The sequence below is a fragment of the Mytilus trossulus genome, chromosome 5 (genome assembly GCF_036588685.1).
Source record: "Mytilus trossulus isolate FHL-02 chromosome 5, PNRI_Mtr1.1.1.hap1, whole genome shotgun sequence".
Lineage (NCBI taxonomy): Eukaryota > Metazoa > Mollusca > Bivalvia > Mytilida > Mytilidae > Mytilus > Mytilus trossulus.
The window spans coordinates 66745468-66765693 of record NC_086377.1 but is presented as its reverse complement, the minus strand read 5'-3'; the positions used below and the strand labels follow the sequence as shown (position 1 = coordinate 66765693).

The 20226-nt window shown below is 31.2% G+C and overlaps 1 protein-coding gene across 1 annotated transcript; it reads right to left on the bottom strand.

Moving 5' to 3' along the window:
* Positions 1-4942: 4942 nt before the first annotated feature.
* On the bottom strand, positions 4943-15012 carry LOC134718227 (fucolectin-4-like). Its single transcript, XM_063580720.1, has 4 exons — positions 14836-15012; positions 11093-11207; positions 6900-7121; positions 4943-5157 (listed from the first exon to the last, which is right to left on the bottom strand). The coding sequence occupies exons 1-4, from the start codon at positions 15010-15012 to the stop codon at positions 4943-4945; spliced, it is 729 nt and encodes a 242-aa protein (XP_063436790.1).
* Positions 15013-20226: the final 5214 nt, after the last annotated feature.

Genomic DNA, 20226 nt, shown 5'->3' with positions numbered 1-20226 from the left:
CAGGTTTATAACGATACGCTATGTATGTTCACCAATGAGATCTAATCGTATAATCAGGTTGTGATCGATACACTATGTATAAAATCGTATAATCAGGTTTAGAACGATACGCTATGCATGTTCACCAATGTTATTAAATCGTATAATCAGGTTTAGAACTTCCTAAATGTTTAATTTGATTCCTGTTGCTTATTCTTTAGTTTACTATGTTGTGTCATGTGTACCATTGTTTTTCTGTTTGTCTTTTTTTCATTTTTAGCCATTGCGTTGTCAATAATTTTTTGATTTATGAGTTTGACTGTCCCTCTGGTATCTTTAGTCCCTTTTTTATGTCAATATGTCCACGTTATGTCCAATGAAAATGAGTTTATTTGAAAAAAATATGATTATATCATAGATTGGAAATCAAAGTAAAATTAAATTTAAAAAGTATATTCTGACACCATGTGACGAGTATTTCAGTATTTAATCTATATCGATTGATGTAATAATGCATTTCTACGTTTGTTTTCTCGATTTAATATAATATGTATTCTGATATGACGTCTTTTTACGTCTAGTAAACAAAGCCGTGTTCTGGGGTTGAAGTCATAAAACTTTGCTCAGTGCTCGGAGCACAACAATCATGCTCAAAACATGAAATCAAGCATTTTGATTGGTTGAATCTTGAGACTGAGTACAAAAATCGTGCTCGAAAGTTTTATGACCACAAGACCAGATAAGCACAAAATATATTTGACACATGCTAACAAATGTAGTGTTAATATTCTCGCTGATATACTAATAAACTGTATACATTTCAGCAGCTTTTATCAATTTATTTATTCATTGTTTATCAAACAATATATATTTATCATGCTTTTAGTTTTTAAACTTACAAAATATGAAATAGACTCCATGGGGAGGAAAGATGACAGTTAAAAATGTTAAGGTATTTTTTTGCGCTTCGCCCTATGAAAATACTGTCCTATTAGAATCGAAACGAGCAGTGTAAAATATCGACAATATAAAGCCGATCCATTTTAAAATGATCATATAGCATGACATGAAGGAATTATTTATTAATGGACAAACCGTTTTATAGTAAACTATCCGTGAAAGTACATTGCAATTATGTTCCACCTGGGAGATGTATATCATTCAGATATTTGTTAAAACACAAAACAACTCTATTTAACATACGCTTTATTTTATTGAAATTAATATAACACTTTAAAGTTGTCTAGCATAATGTTACCATTAGGGAATATTGAACAAATAAGCCACTACAACATCAATGGGTTGAAAATAGTTTTCAAATTGTTAAATATCGGCTTACAAGAGTACAACGTGAAATAACAAAAATACCGAACTCCAAACAATGTGTACTATTAGTGTATGACACTTTAATACATTATTGACTCACTTACTTACTTACTGTAGATGTGCACCATAGACACAAGTGTGAAGCAATATGTTTTTTTTTAAAACATTCATTAGAAACTATAGCCTTATAATCCGCGTGGCGATAATTGCCACAACTCACTCTTCATATACGTATAAGTATCAAAACATGCCAAAAACAAAAAAAAATGTAAAATTACAAAAATACTGACCAAATGTCATATGTCTGACTCGGAACATGTATTTTTTGTATTTAGAAAATGGTAATTGAACCTGGTTTTATAACTAGCTAAACCTCTCACCTGTATGAACGTCGCATTATATTCAATTATGTTGACAACATACTCTTCATATGCGTACTAGCATCAAACAGATAATTCTGCTAATTATTTTTTGGACAGGCTAACTAAAGAAAGAATTATCAAACATTAAAAAAAGAATGAAACTCGTTAAAATGTGACGGCATCATGACATTAATAATGCTTTTGTATCAAATAAATCATCGCGATATTTAATCAAAAACTTTATTGTTCATGCATTTTCTAGCAGTAGTCCCTTTGAATTTAACGTTGTTTTTAAAATGATTATAAATTTGAATTTGCATCTCTTTTCCAAATCAAAAATAATTCCTTTTGATAATTGAAGCGTGTATTAAAAAAAACGAGGACACCTACGCTCGTAATAAAATAAACCAGCAGAGTTTGTAAGTGATGAGTTACAGCATTAATAAGCATATTGCTTATTTACAATATAAAATGTGCTTTTGTCAAACTTATATTGCTTTACTTTTATGTTTAACAATTCATCTTGAGACATAAACATAACTCATTTATCAAACTGATACAATAAAATTGAGTATGGAAATAGGGAATGTGTCAAAAAGAAAACAACCCGACCATAGAAAAAAAAAAGTGTGTGTAAAACGTACGATCCTGAGAGAAATAAGAACAGGCTTTAAACGCCTTGAAGAATATTCAGACAAAATGAAAAATATTGCACACTTTTCTGAAATGCAACTACACCGTTTGCATATTTAACTTCAATGTCTTCCCTTTTATGTCTCACAAAATAAAAAATATCAGAATGTTCATTTGATACTTTCGTTTCCGATTTTAGTCCGGTCATTTTAAACTTGTCTCAAGTCACATTTTCGCAAATATTGGTTTGGTTATTTTTGTTGTTTTATTTCAAATCATTTAAAGCCATTCCAATTTTACACAGGAGTATTCTAAATTCAAAATGACGTCACTGACATCATAAAACAAAATGACAACGCCCAGCTTAAAAATCAATTGGCGGAGAAATATCTATTTGCAATCCATCTCGTACTGACGATAGCTTTCACGAATGAACCTTTTTTCGGGGCCTATAATACTTCACAGAAATAGTATGTATCTGTTGTACATATGAGACAGTTCAAATCTCAAATTAATAATTCTGTGTTTTGATAAATTATTTGTTAATAAAGTCACAAATGAACAAGTGGTTATTTACATATATTTTCAATGGTTTTGAAGTGCCCTTTGGTTTAATTAAACAATAGTGTCCCTATTGTTCTCAGTCTGGACTGCGCATTCAATCAGACAAATGATCGTTAACGGTTGACAATTATGGATAATCACCTTTTACCTTATACGATGCAGGATATGTTTACCCTTCCGGAGCACCTGATTTCACTCCCGGTTCTAAGTGGAGTTCGTGTTGTTTCTTATAACTGTTGATGTAAATGTCCTTTCGTTTTGTAATTCTTTGTTTATTCCTTGGTTTCGATTGTTATTGTTTTTCTCTACGGTCCATAATTATATAAACTCATTGTATATACTCAGATAAAATAATTATATAACATATGAAATATAACAATAGCTGTAGGATTAAACTTGTTTTATATCTAATATTTCGAGTAATACAAACATCAATTTTCTGATACCTTTTTGAACCAAAAACTGGAAATTGAAATCCTATATTAAGACCAGTTAAACTTCTGATATAATCGGCTTTTCTACCATAGACCAGTTCTCAGACACAAGCTATTGTAGTTACTTTCATGATGTATTTTGATTTATGGGTAATACAAGTTCTTAGTATATCGTGGTTTTGTAATGTATACAAAAAGAAGATGTGGTATGATTGTCAAGGAGACAACTCTCAGCAAGAGACAAAAATGACACAACTTAACAACTATAGGTCATCGTACGGATGTCAACAAAATGAAAAAGCTCATACCGCATAGTTAGCTATAAATGGCATAAAATCACAACATAAAGCAATTTAAACAAGAAAATTAACAACTTATGGTAGATTCATGGTAAACCGCCATCTTGGATTGTACAATCCCTATACAAATTCGGTCCAGTAATTTGACAAAATCTGCAAATTTAGAGACAGATTTGCAATTTAATGGTTACACTGTTGTTTATATTAAGAAAACTTGATGATTTATTGTATTATCCAGAATATTTTTATAAATATCATTTTTTTTTTGTTTTTTAGAATCATTTTTTTAAATGAGCGATTTAAGGGGAGATAACTTTTTGTGTAAAAAACTATACTGGACTTATAGAGAATTCTTGTATTTTCACTTGTAGCCAAAAAACAAGTTCGGTGACATTTTGTTTTCTTTTCTTAAAACATGTAATAAAACCTATCGTTACACAATTTATTTAAAAATTCTATCTCATAGATTTTTTTTGTATGCACACAAATGTGTTTTTTTTATGAACAATCTAATCAAATTTAGGCAATTTTCAACAATCCATAGCTTTAAAAATAGCACGGTGACCCATAAATTTTATTATATATTTTTGAAAAAAAGCATAGTAAAATCTTCGTTTTGGCAAATTATAAGAAAACTCTGTCTTAGAAAGTATATACTTATGATCTACCTTAATTGCATAAAAAATTAACGAAAAACCCAAATATGTAACACATTCAAAAACGACAACCACTAAATTACAGGCTCCTGACTTAGGGCAGGCACATACATCTAGTATACATTTAACGGTAAAAGGCTGTTCAATACTGGTTTGATTGTTTGAATGCGTGTAATTTGATGAAGGATGCATGTATCTACTTATTAAACATGCTGATAAGCCCGCTGACTTTGTATGCACCTGCCCTAAGTCATGATCCTGTTGTTTAGTGGTTGTAGTTTGTTGGTATGGTTCATATTTATTTCTCGTTTCTATATAATTTAGACAGATGGTTTTCCTGTTTGAGACGACAGAGTATAATTTTTATGACAAAAAATATTTCCATTCTGACCCTATTGATGACTCTTTGAAAATGTTTAGTTGACGTTAATGTATCTAAATCTTTGAATGGAATTATGAAATAAACGGACTTTGTTAAACATGAAATTAAGACATTTAAACATGAATTCAGTTTAAGATAAAATCAATCAATATACTTGGGAGCACTTGTCTTTCTATTGTATAATTTTAAAACCTTTTTTGTTTAATTGAAAATCTGTTAGTACCTGTACAAAATCATGTATGGCTATGTATTTTACAGTTTTGATTAAGGTAATGCAAACAAATTTCATTTCATGTCAACAACGGCACTAAACAGCATACACTTCAACTTCAGCCAGATGAAAGAACTCTGGTGCGGTATGAAAACTCGTTAATTTTACTATTTGTCCTTCTGGTAGTGTGTAGCATCGTATAACTATGACCTGTCCATTAACGGCTGGACCAATGAACTGTCCACATACATTCATTCGTGATGTATCTAAGCTGTTGCCGACATGAAGGAGCATTTTTGTGAGCCGATGACCTAAAAAAAAAAGAACGATAATTGATACAGAATTAATTAAATCTGTTATTTAGTTAGTATATAGTAAACATTCTAACTGTAACTGGAATTTCAACATCACACACTTCGTATCATTATAAATTATTAATTGAAGAGAACATTTTAAACCTTGGCAAAGACATGAGCTACACACTATGATATATTTAGAATAGGCTTTATTAATTTTTACGCAAATATATCGTATAAATGTCATTTTTTTTCTCTGTCTGTTAAACTTTTACTATATGGAAGCTCATTTAATGCCGTGTTTTGAAGCCAAAGTTTACCGATTGTCACCTTATAGTAAACAATCAACAAAGAGCAGGGGTATTGCGCACGTGTTCAACATGTACAATCAAATAATTGTTAATTTCAATGACAGTTCCATGCGTATTGCGATTGCTGGATTTTCATGAGGTTCATTATGAAATATTCGAAATTGTATGTTAGAATGTTCAATATATAATGATTAATTTATAACATTTTTAATTGATTAATTTTTTTTTTTTCGTGAATACATATAATTATTTTCTATGGCTGTATCTTGTATTAGTTTGTAGGATCCTTTACTATAGATAAATAAGCTGATCCGTATAAATATCATCTCCATGCCTTATCTATCATGTACTGTAGTACGCCGCTAGATTAAAACTGAGGAGTAAAACGCATGTACTGTAGCCGTCCGACTAGACCACACGACCACCTGGGCATATATATAGATAAGGAGATGTTGTATGAGTGTCAAGGATACAACTCTCCAACCAAGTGACAATTTTTAAAAGTAAACCATAATAAGGCAAAGATTGATACATTTTTGAAATTACTGAAAAGCTCTGATTCAAACTCCTTCTGAAAAAAGGGACTTGAGATTGATTCAGTTATTATTATTTCGTTAAGGTTGGTCTTAAAATCTTGGTATGTTTCAGTTGTTATATATCTCAGTTTTCATGACGCTCATAACTATTGCAAATTAAATAAATCACTTTATAATTATGAATGTCTAATGCGCTTTTTCGTATTAAATTTGATTAGGAACGATGTAGCCGAAACGCGCGTCTGGCGTACTAAATTATAATCCTGATAACTATTAACACCACTGGGTCGATGACACGGCTGGTGGGTGTTTCGGCTGTGGGGGAACCACCAGCCCAGTTGTCAACACTCCAGTGGTGACATGAATATAAATAATGAGGTCATTGTTATAAATTTCCTGTTTACAAAACTTTGAATTTGTCGAAAAAGTAAGGATTTTCTTATCCCAGGCATAACTTTTCTTAGCCGTAATTGCACAACTTGTTAGAATTTCGAATCCTCAATGCTCTTTAACTTTGTACTTGTTTGACTTTATAAATATTTTGATATTGGCGTCACTAGTGAGTCTTATGTAAACAAGTCTGACGTACTAAATTATAATCCTGGTACCTTTGATAACTACTATAAGTAAAGTATAGCTACGCATAAACCTGTAACATGGTCTGCGTAGGATATGAATCGACCTTATGCAAATCAAAATCAGAATATATTTTAACCTATTTTGAGTTGAAGTAGTCGCTACTGAAAGTGTGCAACTGTTTAAAAATTGAGAAATGATTAAAACCTTAAAAAATACTACACACTTCATTTTTCATTCCACATTTGAATTAAAAAAAATAACCTAATTCGTATACATGTACATGTAAACGTGCATTTGTATAAGGTCGATTTATATGTCTTATTTTACTAACCATAATTATCCATCCGATTTGTACTGATCACCTTCTGTACCTTGTACACTTGTCCGAGATTGACCCACCAGAAAGGTTCTAGTTTCATACGTGTATGAAACATGCTTTTAGGTTCCTTAATTCCGTCAACCCCTTTTTCAGCTCCACATGCGAACCCATATTCACAGTCATATAAAGTGCTCTGGCCAGTTTTCTTAAATTGAGACACAATTGATCCTTCTCCTATATGAATAAAAATACACATAATTAAAAGTTCATCGGAAGATACCCAGAACTCGTTGATAAAAATTCCGTATCAACTTCACAAATAATACAAGATGGTCTTGAAATATAAATTTTGCGTACTGACGTTGGTTATCATCTTAATAACCTGTTATAGTATTATTTTATTAGTCTTAATTAATATTACTTGTACTGTTAAGTCATTTTTTGAGATATTCTTTTGAATTGACTCTGTGGTTATATAAAAACATCACACTTTGAACGACAAAATAATTTCATTTACTTAAATTACTCTTACTTATGGATCTTGACATACTATGAATGACAAAATTATTTTATTCAATAAAAATACTTTTTCTGTTAAGTCTGGTTTTGTTATGTTATACATTTGACGTGATACTGTACATATGTATCCCGTCATACTTTGAACCACACATTATTTATTTATTACTATTACATTTACTGTTGAGTCTGTTGTTTGTTATATCAACTTTATCTGACTATGCATGTATGTATGTCTTCATACTACAACAACAACAACAACAACACTACTTTAATTTAAGAGGGTTACACAGTTAGCTATATAACTAATCTTCCCTGAGGCCCTCGTAATGAAAAATCAAACAAAACACAAATGTATACTAGTACATTGCATACATACATTAGCATAACAAGTCAAGTGTGATAATAATGTTCAATACAACTTGATAAAATGTGATGAAAAAATAAACATGATGACATAATCAGTTTTTAATATTATTTATACAGCTAGGTTGATTTCAATAAATTATCTGTTATTTTGTATTTGAAAGAATTAATATTTGTAATATTTCTTAACGGTATTGGCAAATTATTCCACAAGAATGGTCCAGAATACATAAACGATTTTTTGAATAATTCTGTTTTTGGTTTAGGGAGTATGAGGTTTCCTTGAACAGCATTTCTCAAGGCAAAATGAGTATATTAAATTTGATGTATGCCTTTTTGTGATTCTTCGTTACATTTGTTGTTTTTATAGTGATATTAAGATGATAACAATATTGACTGCTGCACCCCTAATTTTGACATTTTTACTCTTTGAGTATGTTTGTTTTGTTTATACATCGTTGACAATGTAATGGAATTTGATGCGACTGTCATACAAGAAAGAGGTTTAGCTAGCTATAAAACCAGGTTCAATCCACCATTTTCTACATTAGAAAATGCCTATACCAAGTCAGGAATATGACAGTTGTTATCCATTCGTTTGATGAGTTTGGACTTTTGGATTTTGCCTTTTTATTTTGGATTTTCCTTTTTGAATTATCCTCGGAGTTCAGTATTTTTGTGTTTTTACCTTTTTACACTGCGTTTACATTTACTGAAAATCAATTATCTGATTGAATTATGATACAGCTACACGGTACGATTGACTACTAACTATCTGATTGAATTATGATATAGCTACATGGTACTATTGAATACTAACTATCTGATTCAATTATGATATAGCTACATTGTACGATTGACTACTAACTATCTGATGCAATTATGATATAGCTACATTGTACGATTGACTACTAACTATCTGATTCAATTATGATAGAGCTACATGGTATTATTGAATACTAACTATCCGATTAAATTATAATATAGCTACATTGTACGATTGACTACTAACTATCTGATTCAATTATGATATAGCTACATGTTACGATTGACAACTAACTATCTGATTAAATTATGATAGAGCTACATGGTACTATTGACAACTAACTATCTGATTAAATCATGATAGAGCTACATGGTACTATTGACAACTAACTATCTGATTAAATTATGATATAGCTACATTGTACGATTGACAACTAACTATCTGATTAAATTATGATATAGCTACATTGTACGATTGACTACTAACTATCTGATTAATTTATGATAGAGCTACATTGTACGATTGACTACTAACTATCTGATTAATTTATGATAGAGCTACATTGTACGATTGACTACTAACTATCTGATTTATTTATGATATAGCTACATTGTACGATTGAATACTAACTATCTGAGTAAATGTTAATGATCTTGTTAAATCTATTAATGGATGTGACATTTCACGTGCAATTGAGGTAGACAAAACTATGTCAATCGAATAGAATTATTTTTCCTCTTACCAATTAAAACAAAGAGATATATTAAACGATACAACAGATAAAAGGTTTTCATTGGTAATTCTAAATTTATGCAATTAGGTCCACGTTAAAATTTTTGTGTGATATAAGTTGCATTATATCGACCGTTTGCGATGAATTTGGGCTGGTGGCTTGACTTATAACAACATCCTCAATTTTGGTTAGTTGTGTTGAGCTAGGTTAAGTTTTGAAAGGTTTATTGTAGCTTATAAAAAGTAGAAGGGGATATCATGGATCAATCAGATAATTTAAAAAAAATATTTGTATTAAAAATTCTTAATTGAATGCGGATGAAAGGCGACTTCAGATGCATTGCAGATAAATTAGACATTGAAAAAGAGCTTTCAGTGGAAAATAGAGTATGTAAATTATGCCACAATGAAGTTGAAGATGAAATTCATTTTCTTCTTCGGTGTCATGTTTTAGAAAATAGAAGACCTGAATGTATAAATTACTTAAATAAAATTACCAAAAAACTTTAAAAGCTTCCCAAATAAATCAAAATGTATATGGTTTATGTCATCTGAGGATAAAGTTATATCTAAAAAGTAAGTTTATTATAGTGTACTGTATTCAATGAGAGAAATTTAATTCTAGAAACATTTCGTCACCGGTAGTTCGGTCCATCTAAATCATATTGTAAACTATACATATTAATTCTGTAAAAATTATTCTACTGAGAAAGACTTAATTTTGTTTAATTGTTAAATAACCATTTTAATCAATATGTTATCATTTGTATGAAATTAATTGTACTGCTCAAATTATTGGACGTCATAATTAACGATAAAAAAATGTGTTGTTGTCGTTACACATTATGCACGATTTAATTTTATTTTGAAAAGATGAGCGAAAGATACAAGAGGGACAAACTCATAGAACGAATGTTTTTCCTTTATAACATTAAGAAAGGTAATGGGGAATGTGTTGGAGAGACAACAACCCGCACCTTTAGCTGGCCCCTTAAAAATATTTATACTAGTTCAGTGATAATGGACGTCACACTAAACTCCGAATTATAAACAAGAAACTAAAATTAAAAATCATACAAGAATAACAGAGGCCTCTGACTTGGGACAGGCGCAAAATTGCGGCGGAGTTAATATTATGTTATTGCTTTTCTTGTTGCTTCCCAGTTATAACGATATTGTCTTCAAGATTTAATAAAGAAATATAGATTGCCTTCTATTGGGGAAAGTATCTTTAAATAATGATCGGATATAACAGATTTCTAATTAGCTGTTATAGTATTGATCTTCAACAAACACTGCTTAAAGGACAGTAGAGGGTTTAACCAGCTTAAGTAGCGATGTATAAGGTTTAGGTCAAACAAACAAAAATAATAAAACAATTCATGATGATAGTTCTTAGATTGGTTCGTTAAAATAATGCATGATGACTATTTGTTAATTTAATTGAAAAATCGATTTTAAAGTTCTTGTTTTTATTTTCGCTTTTTATTTTATCAAATATAAGATTTGTATTATAAGAATGAAGCGTCACTAGTGACAATATCGAAAAACTATAACATAATAAAGGTCAACAATCAAATACAGTGAAACCTGTTTAAACCGAAATTCTTCGGGACTTTGTTCGGTTTTGGCCAATGTTCTAGTTATAAGGTTCACAGCGCATAAAATTTGATATGACCGTATACTCCATGTTTTTGGTTCATGCATTATTCGGTTTAGTTAGGTTTCACTGTAAAAAGCTTTAAAACCAGACTATGATACAGAAGGTATTTTTCAAGTCATCTTATATATGTTTCACAGCACATTTATATTATATGAAACTCACTGGTTCTCCTTTCGAAAAAGATTTCTAACATATTTACGCATGCGTAAGTCGGACTTTGTGAAATGCACACTTCAGTGCCATTGCAGTCATGGCCTTTACACGGACCAGCTACCTCCTGAAAAGTTAAAATACAAAATTAAGTAATGCGTATATGTTTAATCTTGTTTTTCTACAATCTCCCTTGAATAACTATTGTTTCATTGCTTTTGAACCTAATAAGTTCTATGGTACTGCAGTCGTATTTTAATAATAAAAATGTATAAGCAATAGTTTCGCGGAAATTTATTTTTATCTCAAGAAAAATAACCTATATCTTTGACGATAAGCAGTTCATTTTAATAGGCGAATGTGTGTTTAACAACTACAAACAGTTATGATATGTTTAAGCATTATTAAAAATGATAATTTAAAAAATAAACACTATTTTATTTTTATGGTTTCAAATCCATTCAGATACATTTGTTTTTATGTGTTAACATTCTAAACACAAACATAAACTAATTGAAAGAAGATTGATTGCAATTGTCCTTTTTCTGTTTGATTTTTTAGTCAATATAAGTAAGTGTAATTTATGTTTTATCAATCATTTTAGTATGCAAATACATAATATGAATGTTCTATGGGTATGTCATTATTTTACAAAATACAAATTCGTTTATTCAGTCCAATGGAAAATCTATACTACATTTTGTTTTATAAGAGGAGTTTATGTTTTTTGTGGTATTGAAATTGAACATTCGTCTTTCTTTTGATTTTATTTTTTCCCTGTAAATGTCTTTAAAAAAAAACACGTCACAACATATATATACTACAAATGTAATCTTAAAATCTTAACCTTCCCCAATTCCTCTAGTCAATGTTAGAAAAATTAAAACAAGCGCATGCATCTGTGTTTTGTATTTACTTTTTTCTTTTGTAACTATCTCGGAAAACAAACCACGTCATAGCATACTGCAAATGTTATCTTTAAATTTTAAAGATCATATTGCACTAACTGTTTTGCATATAAGTCAGGAGCATATAATTCATTGATTGTGTTCTTGTATATTTTATCTGTTTTTCGTTAATTGTACTGAATATCGATCAGGCTGCTTTTTTTTCGTGTAAATTGTTCTATTATCAACCTTAAACTGTGACGGTGATGTATCTATAAAACATAAGAAAAGCTATAAAAATCAGTTGAAAAGGGCTAAGGTCATCAGATTGATACAAATCAGAAATGCATCCAACAACAGAGAGAACTTAGCAGGGTACTTATGAATCCCCTCAAAAAGACAATAATACCAGATCTGAGAGTAGCCGCAGTTACTGGCAGATGGTTCAAAGCAACTAATAAAAAGAAATATGCATCTAACATGTCTAAGACTAAAATATAAATCAAAACACATCCAATGTTCAATGGATTTACTGTAAAGACGTCATTAGCCATGACATTTTCGCTGATTTTTTCTGCCGGTACAAACACAAACCGCTGTACGAGTACTTGACGTTTATGTTAAGTTTAGTTTAACTCAAGCAGTTTTGGATCTTAATACAAATTCAAATATTATGTATAGTACACACAACAAGCCAACAAGGCAATTAGCCTGCACTATTTTGTTCTATGATGATATGTTGTTGGCTAAACAGTTAGAGAACCACAATTTGTAAGACCTTACAAGCAGGTGTAACTGTTATTTAAATGAAACTAAATATAAGATTTTACAACCTTCCCATAGATAACTTTAGCTGAGTGTTATTTTTTTATGTTATCAAGTTCCCTTAAATATAGCATGTACAATTCAGTGCATCATAATGGCAACAGTAGTATACCGCTGTTCAAAATTCATAAATCGATAGAGAGAAAAACAAATATGGGTTACGAACGAAAACTGAGGAAAACGTATCAAATATAAGAGAACTACGACACAACAGAGACACAACACCGAAATGTGACACACAGAGAAACGAACTATAATGTAATAATGGCCATGTTCCAGACTTGGTACAGGGCATTTTATGGAAAAACGGTGGTTTGAACCTGGAACACACGTTTCGGTGTATAACATTGTCAGCTGAAGTTATCTATGATAAAGTCATAAATTCTTATATTTAGTTACAATATGCTGTTTAAAATGAATTGCTTCTCACAAGGAAAGACAGTGGTTAGTAAGGATCGTTCAATGAATTGATTGCTTTTTATACTGTTAATAGTCCAATGATTTACAGGATATGAGTATTCTAAGCCTGCAAAAATTCACAACCCAACACATTTAACAATAGTAATAGCGACCAATTTTAGACACATTCGATTTGGAACTTTAGCATGTGATTGCTATTTGTAGGTTTAATACTAGTACCACCAAAGCATAGTACGTCAAATCCGATTACATACGAAAATAGGTCGAACAAAATCAGTCCCTTGACTTTGACATTTGTTTGTAATAATCCTATATTTCATTGCAGTGACACATTTCTGGGTTATAAACATATAACCTAGGTATTTCAAAGACCATTATGTTTTTTGGGAGTTTCTATTGAATATTTTGAAAACTTTGGGTTACATGGTTACTAAAGCTTGTACACATTTCAAAAAGGGGTAACATGTGTTTGTTTGACTTCAAGTATTAATGGTTATTTCCTTATATGCAATGAAATATTATGTAAAATTTTGTCAATAGTACTGGACAGGATATAACGTGCTTCATGGCAAGTACTTTATCTTTATAACAATGATAAATTTTGTACAGTTTCTTGAAGAGTGCAAATTAACAAATCCTAATAGGAAAAATCAAAGGTGGTATTACCCATCAATTTCAAAGCAAACATTTGCTGTATCTGTCTTAATTTTTATTTTAAAGATTGTTGTGTAAGGTAAGCTTATAGAATAATGAAAAGTTGGTTTGGAGAAATATACATTTTTTATGTTAAATATGTCAAACAAAAACGGACAGCCTATTGACAGATACATTTTAAATACGGGAAAAGAGTTTCTGTAAACGAAAATAAAAGGACCATTCGACATATATTTAGAGTTGTGTACATTATACAGTGGATTCATTGCTATACATTAGATTACATTGAGAATGGAAATGGGATATGTGTAAAAAGGACAACAACCCGACCATAGAGCAAACAACAGCCGAATGCCACCAATGGGTCTTAAATATAGAGAGAAGATCCCGCGCCTGGAGACGTCCTACAGCTGGCCCTTTAACAAATATGCATAGTTCAGTGAAGATGAACGTCAAAATAAAACTAAACTAAACTAAATACCAATGAAACTCAAATTAAAAATAAAACCATACTAAAGCAGAGGCTCATGACTTGGAACAGGCGCAAAATTGTGGTAGGGTTAAACATGTTTTTGAGATCTTTTTCGATGATATCATGGTTACATGTACAGGGATATCACTAATTTAAATGTTCAAAGAAGTATGAATTTTCTGTAGGAATGTATGCAAAGTTTGTCAAAACCAAGAAATTAAATTGCCACGAATATGGAAATATTCCTCAATCCACGAGCACATTCGTATCCACGAAAATGAATAAATTCACAACTGACAACTATTCCCTGTGAGTGAATGTTTTGACATTTTAGTGTTATGTCGTTGTTTTCCTCTTATATTTAATGCGTTTCTCTCGGTTACAGTTTGTTACCCCGATTTAGTTTTTTGTTCATGGATTTATGAGTTTTGAACAGCGGTATACTAATGTTGACTTTATTTGACAGTATAGTGTTTAATAATATTTATCATAATTACCTTTGGTAGACTCGAAGCAGCAATAAAGCTATTTCCAACACTTTCAATGAGTCCATCCTCATTTCCTGTAGGTTCAGCATCATTTATCTGACACGTATTATTCAATGCTATAAAGTTAATAGATTTGCATACTTTAATTCTGGAGCAAAGTTGTGCACATAATGACCACATCGGCATATAAACCTCAAACAACACGTGACCACTATATATCTTGCCTTTTTGTTTTTTGATAACAACTATTTCACATATTGCCCATACCAACAGAAATACTATTGAAAAGGACAAGCGGAACATGATGTCACAATTCAAAAACATTGAAAGTAGTTTGTTTTTTCTCTTTGCTTTGAGCGGACCGTTTTATTGTTGTAACAAAGCACTTACACACTCTGCTGGTTTATTTTAGTATGAGCCTGATTTACGAGTGTGGGTACCGTGTCCTCGTTTTTTTTAATACACGCTTCAAATATCACAAAAGAATACTTTTGAATTGAGAAAGAGATGCAATTTAATTCCATACTCATTTAAAAAAAAATTAACATTCAAAAGGACTACTGCTATAAAATGCATGAAGAATATGAATACAGTTTTTGATTAAATATTGCGATAAATTATTTGATATTTGATTTTGCTATTCGATAAGGGACTTTGAACTTTCCTTGGAGTTCAGTTTTTCTGTTATTTTACTTTGTACTATTGTAATCCGATGTTCAGCAATTTGAAAACTATTTCCATCTCATTGATGTTGTGGTGGCCTTTTTGTTTTGTATTCCCTAATGAAACAAGTATGCTAGATAACTATTAAGTGTTGTATTATTTTCAAATGAGAATAATAAAATAAAGCGTATGCAAAATACATTGATATTGTATTGGCTTTTTTGTTAATTATTTCCTAATGGAATAACTATCAAGTGTCAGTGGCGGATCCAGGGGGTGGTCCCACGGCGCACCGGACCACCCCCATGACGAACCTCGATTTTTTTTAAAGTGTCTTTTTTCAAAAACAAGCTAATTAACAAATTAACACTTAAGATTAATCCTTTCATCGCACTAATTGGTAAAGGATTACCTGGATACCTGGAGGTGTCACAATGATAGAATACGGATCAATGTGTTTCACTTGTATACATGTAATTAAATTGTCAAAACAGCTCGTCAATATGAACGAATTAAATTAAATTTGTTTATCTATCTCTTTGAGCCCCCCCATCTTTTTTCCCCAACATCAACAGCAATTCAAGCACTGAAGTTGGTACCGGCATTTGTACAAAGCGCAACATTTGATGAAATTAAACATTTTGTAGACTTTTACCATACTGATTTGCCGAGTCCATCTACAACGCCTTCCGTACTGCGTTTGCGGCAAAAGACTTGCGAGTCAATGCTTTCAAAACCAGAAACTGTAGCCGGTGCTCTGAAAGAATGTTACAAAACCGACTTTCCAATTATTCCTGCTATCTTAAAAATCATAGCTACCATGGGGGTGACGAGTTGCGAATGTGAGCGATCCAACAGTGAGTTATCACTTCTAAAAACCTACCTGAGAACAACTAAGGGACAATCGCGTTTAAACGGACTTGCGTTGATGCATGTGCACTACAGTTTAGAACTAAACATAAAACAAATTATAGATAACTTTGCAAGGAAATTCCGCGAAGCATGATGTTGAATGACCTGATAAACGACTCTTAAGTTTGTTAAATTAGTAAATTTTGAACAATTTTACGTAAAACTATTTTTACCGATTCGGAACATTTCAACTAAACCTTTTTTACAACTTGCCTTATTCATATGAAAAAAATCATATGACAGTTGTATGTTGTGCTATTTTAGATTGCAAGATATTGTATAGGGTCTTAAATAAAAATCAGTTTTACATGTCTTTAAATTCCGTTACCTAGGAATATATGCATCGCATGGTGTTGTCCAAAATTAATTCATGATCTTCCATAATGTCGAAGGTATTTTTTTACCTTTTTCATACCATTCAACATTCATTTGGGACCACCCCCAAATTTTTTTCTAGATCCGCCACTGAGTGTTGTATTATTTTAAATGAGAATAATAAAATAAAGCGTACGTAAAATACAGTGGTGTCGTGTTTTAACAAATATCTGAATGATAGACATCTCCCATGTAGAACATAATAACAATGTACTTTCACAGATAATTTACAATAAAGCGGTTTGTCAATCACTAAATAATTCATTCATGTCATGCTTTATGCTCATTTTAACATTGGTAAGCATTACACTCGTTAATATTTTTCACTGAGCGTTTCGATTTTTATAGGACAAATACAGTATTGTTATAGGTCGAAGTGAAAAAAAATATCTTAGAATGTTTCACTGTTCTCTTTTCCTCCCCATGGAGTCCGCGCATCACTATTTCATATTCAATAAGTTTTAAAACTAAAAGCATGATAAATATATGTTGTTTGATAAACAATAAATAAATAAGTTTATAAAAACTGCTAAAATGTATATAATTATAACAACGATAATAACATCAGTGAATTTGTTTGCATGAGTCAATCATATTTCGTGCTTATCAGAACACGGCTTTGTTTACTAGGGGTAATAAGGGGATGTCATACCAGAATACCTATTATGTTAAAACGGCAGAACACATTTTAAACTTTATAAAGTTACCAAAATATATCATTTGACAAAATATACCAAATGACTGTTGCAAGTCGGTTACTAACAATAGAACAAGGCTAGAGATTCGTTTATCTTCGATGGGTACAAATTGTTCTTTATTGAGAGTAATTTGCATTTCTGTCTTAATTTGATTCTGTCGATTTTTCAAATGTAAGCCTACACTATTAAGAAAATGCGCACTTTTTTTACACGTAAACAATTAACACTCATATTCGAGAAAAGAAATTGATCGTTACGTTTTATAATAAGTTAAATGTTAATTATCGGTTTTAGTTCAATTAATATCAAGGGAAGTAAGGTCATCATATTGATGAGCATTTTATACAGCGGTATTGTTATAGTTAAGTTAAGTCATTGACTGTTTGTTTAGATACCTCCCAGAAGAAGAAGAAGAATAAACCAAAAAAAGATGTTAGAATCTTGTTGTTTTTAAGAAATTAACACAAAATAACCAACATATCAAAATCGATATGGTTTGGTGAACCGATTAACTTATTGTTTTGTTAATTTTAGATTATAGAAATTCGTCATTGTTTTGATCAAATTATTCATGGTTCAGATCCAAATTAATATATATTTCAACTTTATATTGATAATATTCATATTTTGTTCGAAGGCCATGGTAAACATTGGAGTTAAAACAATTTACCAATTGATTATGAGGAAAATATTTTTTTTTTGTGCGTTGATTCGACAAACCGTACATTTCAAATGTTTTACTTTGTCCATGTGTTTCCTTTTATATAATAAATTTCGCCACTGGTCGTTTTCACTGGCATGCAATCAAATTAGTTACTTAAACTTAACTACCTGTGAATATAACGTATTTTGTCTGATTATTAGAGTCAAATATATTAATTCATATAGCAAGTTTATATTAACAGGAGAGACACATTACGGTGATGGGATATGATGCGATGAGGGTTAAGATGTCTTCGAAACAATAAAAGACATTGCATTATCCGGACCCTAGTTTTTAATTTTAAGAGACTAAACTAACCCTGCTGGATACTTCAAACTGCAGTTCGTACTACATGACAAGCCGTCAAATATTTGGGGCATGTCAGCTGATATGAACTTTATTAAAGTAAATCAATATTGTAAAATTGACAAATGTGGAAAAATTGTTCTTAAAAAAATTATTAATATGTCATATAATTCACAATATACGAGTATAACTGAAAATAAACCTGCTTTAATAAAAGCGAAGAACTTTTATGGTGCATCCCTAGCACGGGTGTCATTCGGTTTATCGAGATAAATGAGCGTGAAAGAATATCTAACGGCGGTCAAGTATTGAGCGACGATCATGAAAGTTCTGGTAACGGATCGTGAAAGAAATTTAATCGAGAAGACATATGAAAGGTCAATACATATTCTAATTTAATTAAGTACCGTATTTTTGAAGATCGTGAAAAGGATCGTGAAAGATCTGATCCTACGAAGACGTTCAATTTTTTCTTCAATTATATCATAGTTAATATTGTATTGAGAAAAGCTATATAGGTCAACAACCTCAATAGGTTTAAGCTTTTCAAAGTATAAATATTTTCAAAAAATGAAATGTAAAATAGTTGGATGATTGTAGAATGAAGCTTTAATTATCATGTGAAGTACTCACTTATCACGAGTTATAGGATATCCTCATTTGGCATATTCGATCCTAAAAACTACATGTCCGTCAGACAGGATTCACCTGACCCCGAATTTGCCTTATTTCATGGATGAAGATTCATTTTTGTGGTCAAGTCCGTATCGCGGATTCGTTAAGCTTTATGATAAGTGTCTGTTGTTATGATTGTGAGGTGTACATTTTCGACTTTTGCAAGGTTTTAACTGAAATTGAACCCATTGTCATGCATCATTCGTCAATGCTCGTTTTATGTTGTCTAGCCTTTGGATATATACCTGTATGCTGTAGCGCCATGGCATTTTGTGTACGGTATACATGTCTGTTTGCATGTTTCATAAATGACCATAATGACGTCAATTGTATTTGATATATTTAATGATAGAAAGATGTCTATGTCTGGCTGTCGGTCAGGGTTAATATACTTTTGACCTTATTTTTCGAATTAATTGGCCAGCATAACTTTTATATTTGTCAGTTTCTAAGGCACGGTAAGGATCGGAACACATTTATTTGGTCTACGGGATATTTGTAGAGATCTGTATGTCATGGTTCATCTGACCTTGCATTCTTTTTATTAACCATTGACAATCATAATTTAAAAAACAAATGTGGTATGATTGCCAAAGAGACAATTATCCACAAGAGACCAAAGTGACACATACCTTTACAACTATAGGTCACCGTACGGCCTTCAACAATGAGCAAAGCCCATACCGCGTAGTCAGCTATAACAGGCCCCATAGTGACAATGTAAAACAATTAAAACGAGAAAACTAACGGCCTTATTTGTATTAAAAAAAATGAACGAATACCAAATATGTAACACATAAACAAACAACAACCACTGAATTACAGGCTCCTGACTTTGAACAGGCACAAACATTAATAATGTGGCGGGGTTAGACACGTTATTGAGATCCCAACCCTTCCCCGAATCTGGGACAGTGGTATAACTGTACAACATAAGAACGAACTATAGAATAAAACCCTTGATATTATAGATGTTCCATAACATTAACTATCATAAGTAACGCAGACGAGACATTACAGCATTTGCGATTTGGTATTCTATAGTCTGTAGTATATAGTTAAATCAAT